Source organism: Oncorhynchus tshawytscha, linkage group LG10 (genome assembly GCF_018296145.1).
Source record: "Oncorhynchus tshawytscha isolate Ot180627B linkage group LG10, Otsh_v2.0, whole genome shotgun sequence".
Taxonomy (NCBI): Eukaryota; Metazoa; Chordata; class Actinopteri; order Salmoniformes; family Salmonidae; genus Oncorhynchus; species Oncorhynchus tshawytscha.
In genome coordinates this window covers 39,598,876-39,622,790 of record NC_056438.1, presented here as the reverse complement: position 1 = coordinate 39,622,790, position 23,915 = coordinate 39,598,876, and the positions used below count along the sequence as shown (strand labels likewise).

Genomic DNA, 23,915 nt, shown 5'->3' with positions numbered 1-23,915 from the left:
TTGTGGGCTATACTCAGCCTTGTCTCAGGATGGTAAGTTGGTGGTTGAAGATATCCCTCTAGTGGTGTGGGGGCTGTGCTTTGGCAAATGGGTGGGGTTATATCCTTCCTGTTTGGCCCTGTCCGGGGGTGTCCTCGGATGGGGCCACAGTGTCTCCTGACCCCTCCTGTCTCAGCCTCCAGTATTTATGCTGCAGTAGTTTATGTGTCGGGGGGCTAGGGTCAGTTTGTTATATCTGGAGTACTTCTCCTGTCCTATTCGGTGTCCTGTGTGAATTTAAGTGTGCTCTCTAATTCTCTCTTTCTCTCTTTCTTTCTCTCTCTCGGAGGACCTGAGCCCTAGGACCATGCCTCAGGACTACCTGACATGATGACTCCTTGCTGTCCCCAGTCCACCTGGCCATGCTGCTGCTCCAGTTTCAACTGTTCTGCCTTATTATTATTGGACCATGCTGGTCATTTATGAACATTTGAACATCTTGGCCATGTTCTGTTATAATCTCCACCCGGCACAGCCAGAAGAGGACTGGCCACCACACATAGCCTGGTTCCTCTCTAGGTTTTGGCCTTTCTAGGGAGTTTTTCCTAGCCACCGTGCTTCTACACCTGCATTGCTTGCTGTTTGGGGTTTAGGCTGGGTTTCTGTACAGCACTTTGAGATATCAGCTGATGTACGAAGGGCTATATAAATACATTTGATTTGATTTGATTTGATGAAGTGCTGCTCTCCTCTCTCTCCACAGAGAAACTCATTGTAAGGGCTGTTCCACTTCTGTTCTCGACATGTAAAACACCTACATTGCATTCGGAAAGTATTCAGACCCCTTGACTTTCCCCACATTTTGTTACATTACAGCATTATTCTAAATGTTTTTTTTATCCTTATAAATCCACACACAAGACCCCATAATGACAAAGCAAAAACAGTTCTTTTTGTTAATGTTTGCAAATGTATTAAAAATAAAAAAACTTAAATATCACATTTACATAAGTATTCAGACCCTTTCCTCAGTACATTGTTGAAGCACCTTTGGCAGCGATTACAGCCTAGAGTCTTCTTGGGTATGACGCTTCAAGCTTGGCACACCTGTATTTGGGGAGTTCGATCGGGTTCAAGTCCGGGCTCTTGCTGGGCCACTCAAGGACATTCAGAGACTTATTCCAAAGCCACTCCTGCGTTGTCTTGGCTGTGTGCTTGGGGTTGTTGTCCTGTTGGAAGGTGAACATTCTCCCCAGTCTGAGCGCTCAGAACATTTTTCCCTCGATCCTGACTAGGCTCCCAGTCCCTACCGCTGAAAAAACATCCCCACAGCATGATGCTGCCACCACCATGCTTCACCGTAGGGATGGCGCCCGGTTTTCTCCAGATGTGATGCAAAGAGTATCTCATGGTCTGAGAGTTTTTAGGTGTCTTTTGGAAAACTCCAAGTGGCTGTCATGTGCCTTTTACTGTGGAGTGGCTTCCGTCTGGCCACTCTACCATAAAGGCTTGATTGGTGGAGTGCTGCAGAGATGGTTGTCCTTCTGGAAGGTTCTCCCATCTCCACAGAGAAACTCTAGAGTTCTGTCAGAGTGACCATCGGGTTCTTGGTCACCACACTGACCAAGGCCCTTCTCCCCCGATTGCTCAGTTTGGCCGGGTGGCCGGCTCTAGGAAGAGTCTTGGTGGATCCAAACTTCTTCCATTTAAGAATGAGGGAGGCCACTGTGTTCTTAGGGACCTTCAATGTTGCAGAATTATTTTTAAATTGAACATCTACACTGCAACTATTTCTGTTACCACCACCCCCCTGCCAGTAATTATAGTAAGCTGCCGTTTAACTGCCTATACACCCTTACTGCACTGTACTTCGCGGTACAGTACAGTAAGAATATACATTGTCATCGGTACTTAATGTTTTTCATTTAGTTCAAAGATGACTGTATATTATATTCATTCCTGCATCAAGGTCAATGTTAGACTGAGTACATCTCACTATAGTGTTCCAACAAATAAGAGGAGGTTGAGTACCTGAGTTTGCACCAGGAAGAGTTGAATGTTTTTTGTTGTAGTTGTAGACTTATGGTAGCAGAGATACAGTATGCAGATAATTAGACAGAATGTTCCATGTTCCTGTAATGTTGTAACAAAGGACAAATTCTGAACATGTATCACAGGTAACACGACACACATAACAGGGGACCATTATACCATCCTATAAAAAAGAAGTTGAAATATAGAAGGCTTTCTATAAAATTAACCAAATAATAAAATATGTGTCAGTGCAGTGTGGATGTGCTATAAATCCAAATTCAAGATCAGATTCCATGTTTTTTTGCTGCTTACACATTACGAAAATGATCAGATATCAGTCATGGAAATAATTGGTAAATGATTAGAATCGGCTGCCTGTGTAAACGCAGTCAAACTCTCTCGCAACCAGGCTGATGCCAAGCTGCAAGTTTTTTTGCATTTGTCTAACAATAAGTTACGTCATTTTTTTCATATGCCCCTGGCGATGTAGATGTAACAGAGTTAAGAACGTAAACTCACTCCACAGCTAGCTTGAAATGTTGCCGATGGAGGTATAACTTTTGTATGGCTCAATTGGTTTGCACATTGTCAAGGAGGGCGGTCAAGTGTGTTGCGAAGCAGAGGATCACTGGTTTGAGCCCAATATGCTAGGGGGAGATAGGGGAGATAGGGGAGGAAGCTAAACTGAAGCGTAGCGCATTGACCTAGATTACACAGTTATACAGTGCCTTGCGAAAGTATTCGGCCCCCTTGAACTTTGCGACCTTTTGCCACATTTCAGGCTTCAAACATAAAGATATAAAACTGTATTTTTTGTGAAGAATCAACAACAAGTGGGACACAATCATGAAGTGGAACGACATTTATTGGATATTTCAAACTTTTTTAACAAATCAAAAACTGAAAAATTGGGCGTGCAAAATTACAGTTTTATATCTTTATGTTTGAAGCCTGAAATGTGGCAAAAGGTCGCAAAGTTCAAGGGGGCCGAATACTTTCGCAAGGCACTGTATCTACTTTGCAGTGTATGCTTTTTAACCTGTGCTGCAGCACATAGAAAACATTTAATCAGCCCAACTGTATTTCAGCTCAGTACATTTTGCATTAATTTAGGTCCTTCCCTCTTTGTTTATGTCTCCCTCCCTCTCCACAGAATGAGGCTATGCACTGTTGATAGATCGATAAACATGAATATAGATTATCATTCAGTAAGGTCAATTAATCAGTTATTAATTGACCAATTAGCATTAAAGCTACAGTCTTTTATAACAAAAAGAATGGCAACCTCACCACTTATTTTGGTATAAAGCTGAGGGATGGGACGAGGGAAATGTGACCCCTCTTAAATGCATAGACAGCACTCCAGATGCAAGTACTGATCTTAGATTGACTCACTTTCACATTTAACTGTAGTGTTCCAACAAACAATCACCCGAGTTTGTAGTAGGTTAAGTAGCCGACATACATTTGTTTGTGTAATCTCAGCAAGCTTGCTTGCTATTAGGTCAGGAACCCGGTAACAGGGGCACATGCATATAACACGGTCCACATTTTTTGACTTATCATGTAAATACACAGTGTAGCAATGTCAGTAGTCTAGCTAACACTAAAGACATTCATTCATGCTTTAATTTGTTAACTTCTCCCTCCCCACAGACTTATGCAACTCTTTTGCCTATTTATATTGTGCATTAAATGTCAGAAGTAAAACTTGGAGTCAGCGATGCTATATTGTAGTAGGCTATTATTCCAACTACAATATGGAGAAACAGTTTATTTATCTGCAGTTGAACTCTCCTTACTTATGGAGACAAGGTAGGCTAGCTGTCTCGGGCCCCCTATGGTGAAATGCATCTGTTAATTCAGTGGGGACATTTTTTTTATTGTATCAGTCAATTTTCAAACAAACGATTGAATAAATAATTGAGCGTTATCTTTATTATAATGCCCCCTGTTGTCAACTAGATGGGGAACTAAACTACCAGGATGGATTTTGACATGAAGAGGAATTGTAAATATTGCATGTTTCCATAAATGACAATGTATTTACAGACTGAGGTGAAGTGGCTGGCATTGAAACCTGTACCTGGAAATTGTATTGTATTATTGTATTATTTCTTATTAAAAACCATGGACACCTACCACGCTGCATAGAACATGTTTTTAGACATGTTTGCTAATTACTTGAAAATTAAATACAGATATATCGCATTTATATAAGTATACACACATGTCAATACATGCTAGAATCACTGTTGGCAGTGATTACAGCTAAGACTCTTTCTGGGTAAGTCTCTAAGAGCTTTGCACACCTGGACTGTACAATATTTTTTTAAATTCTACCAGCTCTGTCAAGTTGGTTGTTGATCATTGCTAGACAGCCATTTTCAAGTCTTGCCATATATTTTGAAGCCAATTTAAGTCAAAACTGTAACTAGGCCACTCAGGAACATTCAATGTTGTCTTGGTAAGCAACTCCAGTATATTTTTGGCCTTGTGTTTTAGGTTATTGTCCTGGTGAAAGTTGAATTGTCTCCCAGTGTCTGGGAGACAATTCAGACTGGACCAGGTTTGCCTCTAGGATTTTTTCTGTGCTTAGCTCTATTCTGTTTCTTTTCTTCCAAAAATCTCCATAGTCCTTGCCGAGGACCACCATGCTTGCAAATTAAAGTGGTACCCAGTGATGTGTTGAGTTGGATTTGCCCCAAACATAATGCTTTGTATTCAGGACATAAAGTTAATTTCTTTGTCACATGTTTTGCAGTTTTGTGCCTTATTGCAAACAGGATGCATGTTTTGGAATGTTTTTATTCTGTAAAGGCTTCCTTCATTTCACTCTGTCATTTAGGTTAGTATTGCGTAGTAACTACAATGTTATTGATCCATCCTCAGTTTTCACCTATCACAGCAATTAAACTCTGTAACTGTCTAAATTTATCATTGTCCTCATGGTGAAATCCCTGAGTGGTTTCCTTCCTCTCCGGCAAATGAGTTAGGAAGAACGTCTGTATCTTTGTAGTGACTGGGTGTATTGATACACCATCCAAAGTGTAATTAATAACTTCACCATATTCAAAGGCATATTCAGTGTCTGCCTTTTATTTTTACTCATCTACCAATATGTGCCCTTCTTTGTGAGGCATTGGAAAACCTCTAGGTCTTTGTGGTTGAATCTGTGTTTGAAATTCACTGCACGACTGAGGGACCTTACAGATAATTGTACTGTGTGTGTGGGGTAAAACACTATAATTGCACAAAGAGTGTCACAAACTGATTGTTTCCTGTGTCAGTGTTTGTGCCACACGGGACTGTTTCGTTGTCAGTTCACTTTATTATTTTGTGTTCATGTTTAGTTTTTCTTATTAAAAACCATGGACACCTACCACGCTGCATATAGGTCCGATCCTTGTTTCACCTCTTCAGAGGAAGAGGAGGAAATCTGCCGTGACAGAATCACCCACCAAAACAGGACCAAGCAGCGTGGTGACAGGCAGAGGCAGGAGGAGCAGCAATGTCAGGATTTTTGGACATGGAAGCAGAATCTGGACTATAATACTTGGGAAGAGATAGACAGGTGGGCGGTCGACCCAGGGAGAGTGCCGGAGCCCGCCTGGGATTCGCTGGAGCAGTGCGAGGAGGGTTACAGGAGAATGGAGTTGGAGAAACGAGCACGGCGGCGCGGTAGGAAGCCCGAGAGTCAGCCCCTAAGATTTCTTGGGAGGCGGCACACAGGGAGTATGGTAGGTAGGAGGTAGGAGACCTGCGCCAACTTCCTGTGCTTACCAGAGAGCGAGAGAGACCGGGCAGGCATCGTGTTATCGCTGTGGAAAACACGGTGTCTCCAGTGCGGGTGCATAGCCCGGTGCGGTACATACCAGCTCCTAGTATCGGCCGGGCTAGAGTGGGCATCGAAACAAGTGCCATGAAGCCGGCTCTACGCATCTGGTCTCCAGTGCGTCTCCTTGGGCCGGCATACATGGCACCAGCCTTACGCATGGTGTCCCCGGTTCGCCTGCACAGCCCAGTGCGGGCTATTCCACCTCGCCGCACTGGCGACCGGGAGCATTCAACCAGGTAAGGTTGGGCAGGCTCGGTGCTCAAGAGCTCCAGTGCGCCTGCACGGTCCAGTCTATCCAGTGCCACCTACACGCACCAGCCCTCCGGTGGCAGCCCCTCGCACCAGGCTTCCTGTGCATGTCCAGAGGCCAGTACTCCCTGTTTCTCCTCCCCGCACTCGCCCTGAGGTGTGTGTCCTCGGCCCAGTACCACCAGTGCCGGCACCACGCACCAGGCATACAGTGCGCCTAATCTGTCCAGCGCTGCCAGAGCCTTCTTCCTGCCTAGCGCCGCCAGAGTCTCCCGCCTGTCCAGAGGTGCTGGCGTCTCCCGCCTGTCCAGAGGTGCTGGCGTCTCCCGCCTGTCCAGAGGTGCTGGCGTCTCCCGCCTGTCCAGAGCCGTGCTGGCGTCTCCCGCCTGTCAGCCAGAGGTGCTGGCGTCTCCCGATCCTGTCCAGAGCCGCCAGTCAGCAGGATCCGCCAGAGCCGCCAGTCAGCCAGGATCCGCCAGAGCCGCCAGTCAGCCAGGATCCGCCAGAGCCGCCAGTCAGCCAGGATCCGCCAGAGCCGCCAGTCAGCCAGGATCCTCCAGAGCCGCCAGTCAGCCAGGATCCTCCAGAGCCGCCAGTCAGCCAGGAGCCCTCCAGAGCCGCCAGTCAGCCAGGATCCTCCAGAGCCGCCAGTCAGCCAGGATCCTCCAGAGCCGCCAGTCAGCCAGGAGCCGCCAGAGCCGCCAGTCTGCAAGGATCCGCCAGAGCCGCCAGTCAGCCAGAATCCGCCAGAGCCGCCATTCAGCCAGGATCCGCCAGAGCCGCCAGTCAGCCAGGATCCGCCAGAGCAGAGCCCCAGTCAGCCAGGATCCTCCAGAGCCACCAGTCAGCCAGGATCCTCCAGAGCCGCCAGTCAGCCAGGATCCTCCAGAGCCGCCAGTCAGCCAGGAGCCACCAGAGCCGCCAGAGCCGCCAGTCTGCAAGGATCCTCCAGAGCCGCCAGTCAGCCAGGATCCGCCAGAGCCGCCAGTCAGCCAGGAGCCACCAGCCAGGCCGCCAGAGCCCCCAGCCAGGTCTGCCAGTCAGGATCCGCCAGAGCCGCCATTCAGCCAGGATCCTCCAGAGCCGCCATTCAGCCAGGAGCCACCAGAGCCGCCAGATTCAGTCCAGGATCCGCCATTCAGCCAGGATCCGCCAGAGCCGCCAGTCAGCCAGGATCTGCCCTTCACTCCCAAGCTACCCCTCAGTCCCGAGGGGCCATTTAGTAGGGTTGCCAATCCTAGGTCGGCGGTGAGGGTCGTCGTTCCTAGGATGCCACAAAAGTGGACTAAGACTATGGTGGAGTGGGGTCCACGTCCCGCGCCAGAGCCACCACCGTGGACAGACGCCCACCCAGACCCTCCCCTATGGGTTTAGGTGTGCGTCCGGGAGTCCGCACCTACTGTCACGCCCTGGCCTTAGTTATCTTTGTTTTCTTTTTGGTTAGGTCAGGGTGTGACATGGGGGATTTATGTTTTTCCAGTCTAGGGGTTTTGGAAGTTTATGGGGCTGTTTCCTTTCTAGGTCAATTGTATGTCTATGGTTGCATAGATTGGTTCTCAATTAGAGGCAGCTGTCTATCGTTGTCTCTGATTGGGAACCATATTTAGGCAGCCATATTCTTTGGGTAATTTGTGGGTGATTGTTTCCTGTGTCAGTGTTTGTGCCACACGGGACTGTTTCGTTGCCAGTTCACTTTATTATTTTGTATTTGTGTTCATGTTCATGTTCATGCTGCGTATTGGTCCGATCCCTGTTTCACCTCTTCAGGGGAAGAGGAGGAAATCTGCCGTGACAAAGAGTGAGTCCATGCAACTTATGTTGTGACTTGCTAAGCAAATTTCTACTCCTGAACTTATTTAGGCTTGCCATAACAAAGGGGTTAAATACTTATTGACTCAAGACATTTCAGCATTTCATTTTTAATTAATTTGTAAAAATGTCTAAACATTTGACATTATGGGATATTTTGTGTAGTCCAGTGACATTCAGATTGTAATACAATCAATGTGGAAAGGTCAAGGTGTGAGAATACTTATCTGAAGGCACTGTAATTCAAGAAAGACAAACCTTGCGGCTCTGATTCAGCATGTACTAGTAGCCTAGGCTATGACTAAAGCCTGTGGACTTGTATGTCACTATTGCATTGGATATTGCATGGAATTGAATAAGGAGTTTCTTGTGTGCCCATGATTTGGTGCAATCATCTACATACAGTAAGTGACTCATTCAACTTGATATATGAGAGAGCGAGATGGGCACGTTCTACAAATGTACACTTTGGAATGAGCAGTGCACGTGCCAAGAGATATCATTGAACAAATTATTAGTAGCTGACACTGTCTGAAAAGACCACTTGTCACCATGTTGTTAATTAGGTAAAATTAGTTTATATTGGATATTTGGTTCTGAATCAGGGGATGAAGGACAAAAATCCACAGGCTTTATTTTTGGGAATATTATTTTTATATATTTATATATATTTATATTTATATTTATATTTATATTTATATTTATATATATTTATATATATATATATATATATATATATATATTTAGCTTTCAATATTTAAAGCAAAAAGAAAAGTTGGATTTTTGTTAATCCTCCCCTGATTCTGAAAATATAATATATAACTTTTGTCTAAGAGAAATTGAAGATTGAAAGCTACATGAATTCAAAAAATAAAAAGGTGTGGATTTTTGTCCATCCGCCCCGATTCAGAATTCATCATTTTTATAGTCATAGGACACTTTGTCTAAGAGCTATTGAACATTAAAAAACGAAATTATACTATAAAAATAAAAAAAGGTGTGGATTTTTCTCCATCCACCCCTGATTCAGAATACACCATATTCATAGTCATGGCATGCTTGGTTCAATAGCTATTGACGAGAGAAAATCTAATGTCCCGAATATCCAAAACAAAACCAATTTGACCTTGGTCGTGTAGTTTTGCTGTCCAGGCTAGCGTATGGTTTTCGGTGCGCAGCTGGTGACGTCCAGAAGAGGAGTGTTATTTATGTGGCGACCCCCACGTGCTGAAGGATGGTGATGATTAAAGTACAGTAAACCATGGGACCATCAACAGAATAGCGGCTTTGCTGGGCTGCAGCGATACCGCGGCCTCCAAACCGTTTCCATATTGGGCTCAATATAATTTGCCAAAGGAAGAAGTTGTGGGCGGAACAGCAGCGCGTTAATTTCATGGTTTTATTTTTCCCTCTCCTGATGGATGAACAATGGAGAGTCCGTCAACAGAAATTTCTGGTGAACCTCCTCTTCGCCCCTGCGTTAGATCATTGTTGTTGATGCTGTTGTTGTGTAGGAGGCAGGGGCGGACCTGATATTTTAGTATTTCTCCTAGAAAAGACCGAGAACATCGGGTGGTCACTCGCGTTTTTCATCCTCTCTTAGTTCTGTAAGCAGCTGATGCTGGTTTTGCTGTCTATCATCCACCCGCTGATATTATGGTGAAATTCCCATCTCTAACCCCCTACTTCCCGCTCATCCGATTCCTGGTTCCTCTCGCTATCACGAACATAGCCATCGACCTCGGTGAACAGGCAAGTGCTACTATCATATCCCTATTCTATGATTTTCTGATTGTCATGTCATTGAATAACAATAGGTATAATTGTAATAAAACATTTCTCAATGACTCGTGTTTACATAGGCGGTGTGAATCCCACCTTGGTAGGCAATTTAACACCAGTCGCATTTCCAGTGCGCTTCTTTTGGAATTTTAGTCATTGACAACGGGGACTGACATCCAGTGGTGTAAAGTACTTAAGTATGAAAGTACTACTTTAAGTCGTTTTTTCGGTATCTGTATTTTACTTTACTATTATATTATTGACAGTTTCCTTTTACTTCACTACATTCCTAAAGAAAAGTATGTACTTTCTACTTCATACATTTTCCCTGACACCCAAAACCTACCTTTGAATGCTTAGCAGGACAGGGAAATGGTTTAATTCACACACGTATCAAAAGAACATTCCTGATCATCCCTCCTGCCTCTGACCTGTCGGACTCACTAAACACAGCTTCCTTTGTAAATTATGTTGGAGTGTGCCCCTGGGTATCTTTAACTTAAAAAAATAAGAAATTGGTGCCTTTTGGTTTGCTTAATATAAGGAATTTGAAATGGTTTATACTTTTGATACTTAAGTATATTTTAGCAATTACATTTACTTTTGATACTTAAGTATATTTAAAACCATTTAAAACTTTTAGACTTTTACTCAAATAGAATTTTAGTGGGTAACTTTTACTTGAGTCATTTTCTATTAAGGTATATTTTCTTTAACTCAAGTATGACAATTGGGTACTTTTCCCACCACAATGACATCTCCCTGGAGCCTAGTGACAAAGCCATCAATTCCATACCATCAACCCCACAGTGCGTTGCCTGACTTGAGGTGTAGCGTATCCTCATCTCTTGCGGCACCTTTTACGTTGCTTGCCTACTAGGATGGGAACAGTCTCTGGGAAGACATTGAAAATGGTGGGTTACACAAACAATGTTAGTGGATCACCTGTGTGCGTCAACAGCTGGCCATAGTATCAGCAAACATGTGTCAGGGCACATAAAAGAGTAGAACAATGCAAAACCAAAATGAGCTATATGATTGTGCCGTTATGGGTGGCCTGATTTGGCTACATGTGGCCTATAATAGTCACCCCCAAAGCGTACCTTATTGAAACCCCCAAACTAATTTGGGAGATCAAACTAGACAAGGCTGTAATTTCTTTTAAAGGGGCAATCTGTGATCGCTACATAATTTTTTTCCCATTAAATATATCCATTGATTATTGAAGAATATAACTTAGCCTGGTTGAGGGCTGGAGTTGGGGAAACACTGTTCTACATAGGCTACATATTTTGCTTGCATACCTACCATTTCTGTCTAGCAGCTTGTGCACAATACTAAAATGACAAAACATGATATTTGAAGCAAGGGGCATTTCAATATAGCCTATTCAAATGTTATGATGTAGCCTATATTCAACACTGTCCATACATGCATAGACACATCAGAATTCAAATAGCCTAATTACACCAGCAAAATGGGTAAGAAGGGAAATAATAAAAGTATGGGGAATAACAGTAGTGTTCTTGCTGAGTGTTCTTGCTGAGAAAAGCACACTAATTAGTCTATATTTTATCTCATTGTAGTGGATGGGAGTTGTTCTATTGACTTAAATATTGTGACCAACTATTGTGACCAACTATTGTGACCAAATAACATTAAACCAATAATAACATCTCCTGATGACCAGATGACAGCCTAAATCTTACACGTGTTCACAATCTGTTTGTGCAAAATAATGTTCATAAAACAGTTAGACAAATCAGGTCACCCTACCAACATTTCTGGTGAATGCTGCCTTTTTGTTGTTACAGCCTAATGTGCCTAGTGCTAAATTCCCAATGGCCAAACAAGGTGAATAATGTAGCCTGGATCTGGGCTAATGTAAGTGGTGGATTCAATCACTAGTAGTAGGCTTATGTGACTTGTTTCAGGAAACTAGCCGTATGTCGCGTATCACTACTGCACAGGAGAGCTATTTGAATGTTAACTTTTATTATTTATCAAAATGCCTTCTTTGAGCATGTGAACTTTCATGTGCCTTAATAGCAAGCTTGTATGCCATCTGTAAATATGAATAAAATGGTTGAATTACGAGACCAGTTGGTTTAGCCACAGAAAAAGACAGCAACCTTCCCGCTAGCCATGATTGGCTGAGATAATGAGTGGGCTGGACATGCAGAGAGAAGAGTGCAGATTGGTCTGCCATGTACCACGCTTCTGTCTATAAAATGAGCTGGTCAGTATGTATAGGTAATCCTTTCAAACAAAGCTTCTTTTAAAGATATCACATAGTAGTACTGCATAAGTGTAACTCTCCACTTTCTAAAGGACTGAGATGGAGAAAATTCTGGCATTTAATTGCAAATATGCAGACGGAGTGGAAAAGATAACATACAGAAAGAAGGCTGTTGTATAAAATGCCTGTCTCCGGATTACATCTTTAAACTAAGGGCAACCATGGTATCTGTGACAGAGAGGGAGAAGTGTCCATCCATGTATATGGGTAAGATAGTCTAGCTAGCTAAATGTTTCAAATATTACATGTTTCTAATTTGGTCAGAAAGTTGTTTTCATTTCAAGTTAAGGTGTACTGTTAGCTAGCTATCTCGCTAGCTAAAGTTACATGTATGATCTGTGTAGTTATATTATTCGTTTCTCAGAGCCATTTGCATTGCTATTTATAACCTAATGTTTAGCTAGCTTACATTGAACCTGGTTGGTTAGCTACCTGCAGATTCGTGCTGTGTAGTAATGTTATGAGTTGGGATTATGTTTAATTGTTTACCTAGCTAGCTACATATTTCAACAGGACTCCACTATGCAAGTAACCATTTCAATAGAATGTTCATGATGTCAGTGCAACAACTGTCAATAGACATAACCAGAGCGGATTTACCAGCTATCTACGATGAGACAGCCTATAGGGAGGTCAGAGACCTGGCAGTGTGGTGCCATGACAACAACCTCTCACACATTGTGAGTAAGACAAAGGAGCTGAGTGTGGACTGTAGGAAAAGCAGGGCCGAACAGGCCACCATTAACATTGACAGGGCTGCAGTGGAGCGGGTCGAGAGTTTCAAGTTCCTTGGTGTCCACATCACCAACAAAACTGTCATGGTCCAAACACACCAAGACAGTTGTGAAGAGGGCATGACAACACCTTTTCCCCCTCAAGAGACTGAAAAGATTTTGCATGGGTTCCCAGATCTTCAAAAAAGGGCTGCACCATCGAGAGCATTGTGACCGGTTGCATCACCGCCTGGTATGGCAACTGCTCTGCATTTGACCGTAAGGCGCAACAGAGGGTAGTGCGTACGGCCCAGTACATCACTGTGGCCAAGCTTCCTGACGTCCAGGACCTATATACAAGGCAGTGTCAGAGGAAGGCCAAAAAATTGTCAAAGACTCCAGTCACCCAAGTCATAGACTGTTCTCTTTGTTACCGGATGGCAAGCTGTACTGGAGCGTCAAATCTAGAACCAAAAGGCTCCTTAACAGCTTCTACCCCCAAGCCATAAGACTGCAGAACAATTATGTGGTATCCCCTTTATATAGCTTCATTATTATGTCATTTTATATATATATATATATATATACACAGTTGAAGTCTGACGTTTACATACACTTAGGTTGGAGTCATTAAAACTCGTTTTTCAACCACTCCACAAATTTCTTGTTAACCCTTTGCGTGTAGGGGGCAGTATTTTCGTTTTTGGCTAAAAAATGTACCAATTTAAAAATGCCTATTTCTCAGCCCCAGAAACTAGAATATGCATATTATTGTCAGATTAGGATAGAAAACACTCTAAAGTTTCCAAAACTGTAAAAATATTGTCTGTGATATTGCAGGCGAAAACCTGAGGAAAATCCAAACAGGAAGTGCCTCTTATTTTGAAACCCTTCTGTTCCTATGCATGCCTATCCTCCATTTAAAGGGATATCAACCAGATTCCTTTTTCTATGGCTCCCCTAAGGTGTCAACAGTCTTTAGACATAGTTTCAGGCTTTTATTTTGAAAAATGAGCGTGAAAGATCACATTGTGTAAGTGGATAGGTGGGGGCTGTCAGAGTGAATTTTGTGCTACAGAGTAAAGCGGCCATTGTTCCTTCCGTTGTTATTGAAAAACCTACACACCCGGTTCATATATTATCTAATATATATTTTAAAAACAACCTGAGGATTGATTATAAAAAACGTTTGACATGTTTCTGGACATTATGGATATTATTTGGAACTTTCATCTGCGTTGTCGTGACTGCTCTTTCCTGTGGATTTCTGAACATAACGGTATTTTGGGTATAAAAGTAATCTTTATGGAACAAAAGGAACATTTGTTGTGTTAGTGAAAACATCCAAAGATCATCAAAGGTAAACGATTATTTTGATTGCTTTTCTGATTTTCGTGACCTAGCTACTTAATGCTTAGTGTACATAATGTTTTTCTGTGCTATCGATAAATTTACACAAACGCTTGGATTGCTTTCGCTGTAAAGCATCATTTCAAAATCTGAGACGACAGGTGGATTAACAAAAGGCTAAGCTGTGTTTTGCAATATTGCACTTGTGATTTCATGAATATGAATATTTTTTTGTAATATTATTTGACTGTGGCGCTATGCTATTCACGGTGCTATGCTGACGAAAATGATCCCGCTACAGGGATGGGTAGCGTCAAGAAGTTTAACAAACTAGTTTTTCCAAGTTTATTAGGACATCGACTTTGCATGATGCAAGTAATAATTCCAACAATTGTTTACAGACAGATTATTTCACTAATAATACACTGTATCACAATTCCAGTGGGTCAGAAGTTTACATACTAGTTGACTGTGCCTTGAAACAGCTTGGAAAATTCCAGAAAATGATGTCATGGCTTTAGAAGCCTCTGATAGGTTAATTGACATAATTTGAGTCAATTGGAAGTGTACCTGTTGCTGTATTTCAAGGTCTACCTTCAAACTCAGTTCCTTTTTGCTTGACATCATGGGAAAATCTAAAGAAATCAGCCAAGACCTCAGAATTTTTTTTTAGACTTCCACAAATCTGGTTCATCCTTGGGAGCAATTTCCACACGCCTGAAGGTACCACGTTCATATGTATAAACATCATGGGACCACGCAGCCGTCATACCGTTCAGGAAGGAAACGCGTTCTATCTCCTAGAGATGAACGTACTTTGATGCGAGGAGTACAAATCAATCCCAGAACAACAGCAAAGGACCTTGTGAAGATACTTATTTTAACTTAATATAATACATCAATACAATTTATTTGAGGCTAAATTGATAATGAAAAAACAAAATGTTGGAGAAGAAAGTAAAAGTGCAATATGTGCCATGTAAGAAAGCTAACGTTTCAGTTCCTTGCTCAGAACATGAGAACATATGAAAGCTGGTGGTTCCTTTTAACATGAGTCTTCAATATTCCCAGGTAAGAAGTTTTAGGTTGTAGTTATTATAGGAATTATAGGACTATTTCATTAACCTTTGACTATTGGATGTTCTTATAGGCACTTTAGTATTGCCAGTGTAACAGTATAGCTTCCGTCCCTCTCCTCGCTCCTCCCTGGGCTCGAATCAGGAACACAACAGCCACCCTCGAAGCAGCGTTACCCATGCAGAGCAAAGGGAACAACTACTCCAAGTCTCAGAGCGAGTGATGTTTGAAGCGCTATTAGCGCGCACCCCTGCTAACTAGCTAGCCATTTCACATCGGTTACACCAGCCTAATCTCAGGAGTTGATAGGCTTGAAGTCATAAACAGCTCAATGCTTGACGCACAACGAAAAGCTGCTGGCAAAATGCACGAAAGTGCTGTTTGAATGCCTGCTGCTCTCTACCACTGCTCAGTCAGACTGCTCTATCAAATCATAGACTTAGTTATAACATAATAACATACAGAAATACGAGCATTAATATGGTCGAATCCGGAAACTATCATCTCAAACACGATTTTTATTATTTCAGGGAAATACGGAACCGTTCCGTATTTTATCTAAGGGGTGGCATCCATTAGTCTAAATATTCCTGTTACATTGCACAACCTTTAATGTTATGTCATAATTACGTCAAATTCTGGCAAATTAGGCGGCCCAAACTGTTGCATATACACTGACTCTGCGTGCAATGAACGCAAGAGAAGTGACACAATTTCACCTGCTAACCTGGATTTCTTTTAGCTAAATATGCAGGTTTAAAAATATATACTTCTGTGTATTGATTTTAAGAAAGGCATTGATGTTCATGGTTATGTACACATTGGAGCAACCACATCGATTATATGCAACGCAGGACATACTAGGTAAACTAGTAATATCTTCAACCATGTGTAGTTATAACTAGTGATTATGATTGATTGTTTTTTATAAGATAAGTTTAATGCAAGCTAGCAACTTACCTTGGCTTACTGCATTCGCGTAACAGGCAGTCTCCTCGTGGAGTGCAGAGGCAGGTGGTTAGAGCGTTAACTGTAAGGTTGCAAGATTGAATCCCCCGAGCTGACAAGGTGAAAATCTGTCGTTCTACCCCCGAACGAGGCAGTTAACCCACCACTCCTAGGCCGTCATTGAAAATAAGAATGTGTTCTTAACTGACTTGCCATGTTAAATAAAGGTGTAAAAAAATATATATAAATCGGTGTCCAAAAATACCGATGTCCGATTATGAAATAGATCATTCCGATTAATCGGTCAACCTCTAATCCACAGTAAAACTAATCCTATATCAACATAACCTGAAAGGCCGCTCAGCAAGGAAGAAGCCACTGCTCCAAAATCGCCATTAAAAAGCCAGACGACAGTTTGCAACTGCACATGGGGACAAACATGGTACTTTTTGGAGAAATGTCCTCTGGTCTGATGAAACAAAAATAGAACTGTGGCCATAATGACCATCATTATATTTGGAGGAAAAAGGGGGAGGCCTGCAAGCCAAAGAACACCATCCCAATGCGAAGCACGGGTGTGGCAGCATCATGTTGTGGGGGTGCTTTTCTGCAGGAGGGACTGGTGCACTTCACAATATAGATGGCATCATGAAGCTGGAAAATTATGTGGATATATTGAAGCAACATCAAGACATCAGTCAGGAAGTTAAAGCTTGGTCGCAAATGGGTCTTCCAAATGGACAATGACCCCAAGCATACTGACAAAGTTGTGGCAAAATCGCTTAAGGGACAACAAAGTCAAGGTATTGGAGTGGACATAACAAAGCCCTGACCTCAATCTTATAGAACATTTGTGGGCAGAACTGAAAAAGCATGTGCGAGCAAGGAGACTTACAAACCTGACTCAGTTACACCAGCTCTGTCAGGAGGAATGGGCCAAAATTCACCCAACTTATTGTGGAAGGATCCCCGAAACGTTTTACCCAAGTTAAACAATTTAAAGGGAATGCTACCAAATACTCACTGAGTGTTTGTAAACTTCTGACCCACTGAGAAATAAAAGCTGAAATAAATCAATCTACTAATATTCTGACATTTCACATTCTTAAAATAAAGTGGTGATCCTAACTGACCTAAAACAGGCCATTTTTACTCTGATTAAATGTCAGGGATTGTGAAACTGAGTTTAATTGTATTTGGCTAAGGTGTACATACACTTCCGACTTCGACTTTTTATATATATTTTATATATATATATATATATATATATATATATATAATTTTTTTCACCTGAGTTTATTTAGTAAATCTTTTCTTAACTCTATTTATTGAACTGCTCTGTTGGTTAAGCACTTCTAAGTAAGCGTTTCACGGTGCATGTGACAAATACAATTTGATTTTACTCTGTCAATCTCGACAAACAGAAAATATATATCCCTCCCTACAGTGGTTGCTCCGCTAAAAGTGTTGCGATTATGCTACTTACCGAGGTAATTTGTGGTTTGGTAGGGTACCCTGCGTCACCACTTTATTGCTCCAGACCAGCACAAGGGGGAGTTAAAGCACTGATTATGCTTTTGGGTCCTAATGTGTCTCTAACTCTCTAACTGACAATGAAAGGGCTACATAAACCTAAATAGAAACTGATAATTGTGCACGACTTCAGTATTACTTAATAAAACTGTTGTTACACTAAGGTTTTTATTTTATTTTGCTCTTACTGTGGTACTGTAGCCCACTCCCGACGAGTCAGCGCCTGAGTGGCGCAACGGTCTGAGACACTGCATAGCAGTGCAAGCTGAAATTACAGAAATTAATAATTCTAAATAACATTTATTTACAAATTAGTAACAATGTCTCAGCCCATGTTCAAGAATGGCCTTTTTCTCGCTCATTTTACAATATTTTAAAATGAAATAATCTCCAAAATATTGTTATTTTTTAAACAAAGCGATTATCATTCATATAGAATTATATAAAATCCCATTGGATATTCTCACATATATTATGAACCTTGTTATTAGCAGGACAATATATATGGGTCATATTGGTAATGGCTCCCTAGTGGCGCACAATTTGGTTGCCTTGCAGTTCTCAAGCTGTATTCACTGAAAGCGCGAGGTTCAAGGCAAGAGGGCAGGGGGCATGGGATGTGCCGCAGAGAAGACAGACCTAGCCCATGGGGAAGGGAGCCACCCCGCCCCTCCCCGCCACACTGGGTAGCACAGAGCAACACCTTAAGGGCCATTGCCCTAATAATGGCGCTGACTAGGGAAACAATTCCCTCTGTTATAGCAGGTAGCTGGACAATAGATTTGCCTAGATGGTGGGTAGGGGGAAAATTATTTTGTCAAAATTTAGAACCTAACTTAGAAATACATTAAGTATCACATCCGACCGTGATTGGGAGTCCCATAGGTTGGCGCGCAATTGCCCCAGCATTTCTCTCCCTCTAAAAACAGAAATAAATGTTTTGGAATTTACAAATATTATTTTGTTCTTTATTCAGATTACAATCGCTCAAAAATGGAATAACCTCAAATATCGTTATATATTATCAATTTGATGTCAGTCATACAGCCTCGGCACCTACATAAAGCTGAGTGACTCACTCATTCATGGCTTTGGATCAAAATAAATTAGTACCAACATTCTTTCTGATAGTCTTTAATAAAGAAATGCTTTGGTTATCCTGACCTGGACACCATGTACAGTATTATAACAGCCCATTATTGGCTATTAGCAGGACAATATAACATTATCAACACCTCTCTGTATTTTGATACTTTGTGGATGGGGCCTCTCCAGTGGCGCAGCTGTCTAAGTCACCGCATCGCAATGCAAAATGTGTTGCTACAGATATCCGTGCCGGCTGCCAACAGGAGACCCATGAGGCGGCTTTTGGTTTGAATTTAGAATCCTCCAATTCTCTAATCGTCTATATGTAATTATTGGCGGAGAGTCACGTAATATTTTTCGATATACTATAGGCCTATCGTAGGCGACATGAGTAATGTTCTGTTAAAAGTGGTGTAGGTCTTATTTATTTTAAGACCATATTTAAGTTAGAAGCAATAGGATTTGAAGGAATAGCCTACAACTATTTTATCACTGTTTCCCTCTGCTCTGAGACAAGCATGGGGACTTGTCTTGATAAATAAATTAGATTTTTATTTTGACTTAATCTCCGTTTGGGTATTGGTTAGACTAAAATTATGGTGTAGAAAGGTTATGCTCTTACACAAAACCCAAGCCGGATGCGCGCGTGGGCCATCGTGCATAAATGTATTTTGTCCCCCCACACCAAACGTGATCACGACAATATCAAAACCAACTCTGAACCAATTACATTAATTTGGCAACAGGTCGAAAAGCATTAAACATTTTTGGCAATTTAGCTAGCTAGCTTGCACTTGCTAGCTAATTTGTCCTGGGATATAAACATTAAGGTGTTATTTCACCTGAAATGCATAAGGTCCTCTACTCCGACAACTAATCCACACATAAAATGGTCAACCGAATCGTTTCTAGTCATCTCTCCTCCTTCCAGGCTTTTTCTTCACTGGACTTTATATTGCAATTGGCAACTTTCATAAATTAGGTGCATTACCACCACCAACCTCGTTCGTCTTTCAGTCACCCACGTGGGTATAACCAATGAGGAGATGGGAGAGGCAGGACTTGCAGCGTGATTTGCGTCAGAAATAGAACTGCCTTCTATTTTAGCGCTCGCTGGTGCGCGTGAGCAGTGTGGGTGCAATAACTGAATAATATAGATTTCAAAATGTATTTTGCAATGCTCACGCACGCGGTGTTGTCAGCCTGTTAGTGTAACCTTTATTTAACTAGGCAAGTCAGTTAAGAACAAATTCTTATTTACAAGAACAGCCTAATCCTCCCTCCCCGTCGGGGAAATGAAACCTGGTCTCCCGCGGTCCACACACAACACAGATTTTTTTAGCTAAATAGCCCAGCACTGTAGACTACTCCCGACTGTCACATTGTACAGCTCCATATTTTCCTTTCCATTCTAACGGAAACCCAGAGGGTTTTTCGTGGAATAGAAACACCATAATATTAATCAAGCAAAATTTCTTAAACGAAATCCCATATACTATGTTCTTACAGAAAAAGGTTTTAAATTCTGTAGTACAGCCACTATTGAAGGCTTCTCAAATATTCTCTCTGGTGGTCAAACTAGCATTAATGGTACCAGTGGTTGGAACTTAAATAACGTGCCATAGAATTCTGTGGCACCACACAAGGTGTGCTGCAGTACGCGGCAACGAACCACTGTAGCTTGTAGGCTTACCCAGTATCAAAGGCTTCTCTTTAATGACAATCTCCGAATGTCATTAAACTTTTTGGTGTTTTGTAACAACTTCCATTCATCAATTGGCTGCTGCACAGTTTGGATTGATTGATTTCATATATCAGTAAAAAAAAGACATATGTACATAAAGAATTTTTAAAGTGACCACAACGGCACAATAAACTCGGTACTTATTTCCATTGTGGTCCATATTTTTTTTACTTAAATACATATTCAATTACATTACCAGTTCAAAGTTTGGACACCTACTCAAGCTTGGAGGTGTGGGCCTACTCCAGGCCTGAGGAGTGGATAGCGTCAGGAACATACATCTGGTTATCTAGGCCCCAACTCGGGGTTCGGCTGGGAAGGCTGCGCCTCTGCTTCCCTATTCCCCAGCTGAGTGCTGTCACCAGGCATGAAGTGAGAAGGATGGTCTCGGGGTCCAGGGGTGTAGCTGTGTGGCTATAGCGGTGTGACAGCGCTATGGCTTGACATTCTTGGATCCCGGTCGGTATTAGATGGAGAAGTTGAACTGGGTGAACAGCAGGGCCCACCTAGCTTATCTGGAATTGCGAAAATTGGTGTTGCATAGATATTCCAGGATCTTGTGGTCTGTCCACGCAATGAACGGATGTTCCGCCATGTCCTGCCAGTACCTCCACTCCTCCAACACCATCTTCACCGCGAGAAGCTCACGATTTACCCACATCGTAGTTCCTCTCTTGAGACGATGGGAGAAGAAGGCGCAGGAATGAAACTTGAGGTCCAGGGCAGAGTGCTGGGACAGGACAGCCGCCACTCCGACATCCGAAGCATCGGCCTCCACCACAAACTGGCGGGACGGGTGAGGATGAACAAAGATGGGAGCTCTGGTGAAACGGTGTTTGAGATTGTGGAACGCCTGGGGACCAGATTAATGGAACCTTGAGAGAGTTGTGGGGGCAAGCCAGGGTGCTGTAACCCCGGATAAAGAGGCGATAAATGTTGGAGAATCCCAGGAAACGTTGCAGTTGCACTTTGGATGTTGGCTGGGGCCAATCCACCACTGCTCTCACCTTCCCGGGATCCACCTGTACACTTCCTGCAGCAATGATGTAACCCAGGAAGGGGATGGTGGAGCGATAGAATTAGCACTTTCACAAAAAGCTGGTTCTCCAGGAGGCACCTGATCAACACAGGGGTGTTGGTAAGGCCAAATGGCATGAACAGATACTTGTACTGACCGATGGCCATGTTGAAGGCAGTCGTCCACTTGTCCCCTTCCCGTATCCACACCAGGTGGTAGGCGTTCCGTAGGTCCAGCTTGGAGAACACCGTGGCCGCCTGGAATGGCTCAAAGGCCGTGGTAGCGGGTAGTGATGTCGTTGAGGCCCTGGTAGTCGATGCATGGGTGCAGGGTTTTGTCCTTCTCCACAAAGAAGAACCCTGCGCCTGCAGTGGAGGCAGAAGGACGGATGAATCCTGCAGTTAGGAAGTCCTCAATGTAGGTCTCCATAGCCTTGGTCTCCGGACCCGACAGAGAGTACAGTCGTCCCCAGGGGCGGAGTGGTGCCTGGGAGAAGATGCAGTGGAAGCGAAGTGGCCTTACTGAACACCTCCCAGAGGTCCTGGTACTCTGCGGGAATGGCGTAGAGGTCTGGGGCAACTTCCGAGCCCCCAGGAAGACGTCCCGGGGCAGGCTGCGCTGACTTCAGGCAATGAGCGTGGCAGAACAGTCAGTAAGGGGATTGTGTCGATGGAGTCAAGATAATCCCAATACCACGGGAACCTGAGGAGATTTAATAAGTAGGAATTTGATCGTCTCGCTGTGGTTCCCTGACACACGTATGTTGATAGGGATGGTATTGTGGGTGACCCAACCTATGGAGCGCCCGTCCAACGCTCTAACGTCCATGGGAATGGAGAGGGGATGAGTGTGGATGTCCAGCTCGGACGCCAGGGTAGTGTACATAAAGCTGTCATCGGTACTGGAGTTGCTTGAGTACCCAGAGAGATTTTGACTGGTTCCCCCACAGCAAGATGGCATGAAAAGTGGTGTGAGTAAGGGGAGAGAAAAAGTTCTCTGTATGGCCTCACTCCTACCGGTGAGCCTGGTCTTTTAGTGGACAGGTGGCCATGAAATTACCAGTAGTCCCGCAATACAGCCAACTCTTTGCCTGAAGCCTGTAGCGATGCCTAGTTGCATCAGCTCGGGAAGAGGTGAATTGGAAGTCTTCGGAGACTCTCAGGGTAGCCTTGGGCGGTCGAGTGAAATCTCCTTCCTTCGCTCCCGTAGTCGCCCATCGATCCGAATGGTCAAGATGATGAGCAAGTCAGTAATTCCCGGGCTGCAAGCTTGTCCTTTTATTTCCTCCAATACTCCGTGCAGGAACATGTCGAATAGCGCTTCCGGGTTCCAGGCACTCTCAGCTGCCAACGTGCGGAAATCCACCACATAACTCCAGCAGTGTGGGAGGGTTTCTCCCAAACAATGGAGCACTGAAAACTTTCTTCACCTCCGCCATGAACTCCTCCAGACTGAAGCATATGGCCGACTGTTGTTCCCATATTGCCGTAGCCCAGGCGAGTGCCCTCCCTGACATCAGCGTGATGAGGTACGCTATCTTAGAGTGGTCCGAGGGGAAGGAGGAAGGCTGCAGCTCGATGATGCGGGAATACTGAAAGAGAAACTGTTGACAGGTGCCAGATTCTCCATCGAAGCGTTTTGGGGATGTAAGAGGAGTTCCCGAGAAATCAGGGTGGCAGGGGAGGCGGTGCTGCTAAAAGCCGGGTTACTGAGGGGCTGGGAGGTCACCGTCGTGGTAGGCTGCCTTACAGACAACCCGCGGAATTGCTCCAGCAATGTGTTTAACGCTCGGTCATGGCATTCGGCCAAGGTCTGGAACCCGTTCATAAGACTACTAAGCAACTCCTCGTGCCTTCCAATGGTGGCTACTTTGGAGGAGATGGCATTGTGGAGCTGGTCCGAGTCTGCTTGGTCAGTCAGGGCCAGTTCATACTATCACATTTCAGGAGAAGACCCAGATGCAGACAGTGTCGAAGTAACACAAGTTTATTACTATAACAGTGGGTAGGCAAAATGATAGGCCGAGGTCAGTAGTCCAGGGTGGTGTGACAATGGTACAGAATGGCAGGCAGGCTCAGTGTCAGGGCAGGACGAATGGTAGAACAGGGGAAACTAGAAAACAGAAAAAGACAGGAGCAAGGGGGAAACCACTAGTAGGCTTGACGAACAAAACGAACTGGCAACAGACGAACACAGGTATAAATACACTGGGGATAATGGGGAAGATGGGCGACACCTGGAGGGGGGTGGAGACAAGCACAAAGACAGGTGAAAGGGTGTGACATATTAGTGCACAATTGTTGCTTAAAATATCAAAATGATGCAAAAGGGACTCATTTTGTGGAATGACCCAAGTATTAATCATGTTATTATGTGGATAAGAATTAGAAACTGTTGTTGCTATATCACTTTGGAATCACAAGTTTTGTTGTATTATATACAAACTGAAATAGTAG

The 23,915-nt window shown here is 43.4% G+C and overlaps 1 protein-coding gene across 1 annotated transcript in view; it reads left to right on the top strand.

Annotated features, from left to right (window-relative positions):
* Positions 1–9,033: 9,033 nt before the first annotated feature.
* ankhb (ANKH inorganic pyrophosphate transport regulator b) overlaps positions 9,034–23,915 on the top strand; it is a 107,042-nt gene continuing 92,160 nt past the window's right edge. The window contains exons 1-2 of the mRNA XM_024419911.2: positions 9,034–9,365; positions 9,513–9,661. Of these exons, the coding sequence (XP_024275679.1) occupies positions 9,566–9,661 (96 nt within the window). The 5' untranslated portion in view covers positions 9,034–9,365; positions 9,513–9,565. The remainder of the gene's footprint in view (positions 9,366–9,512; positions 9,662–23,915) is intronic.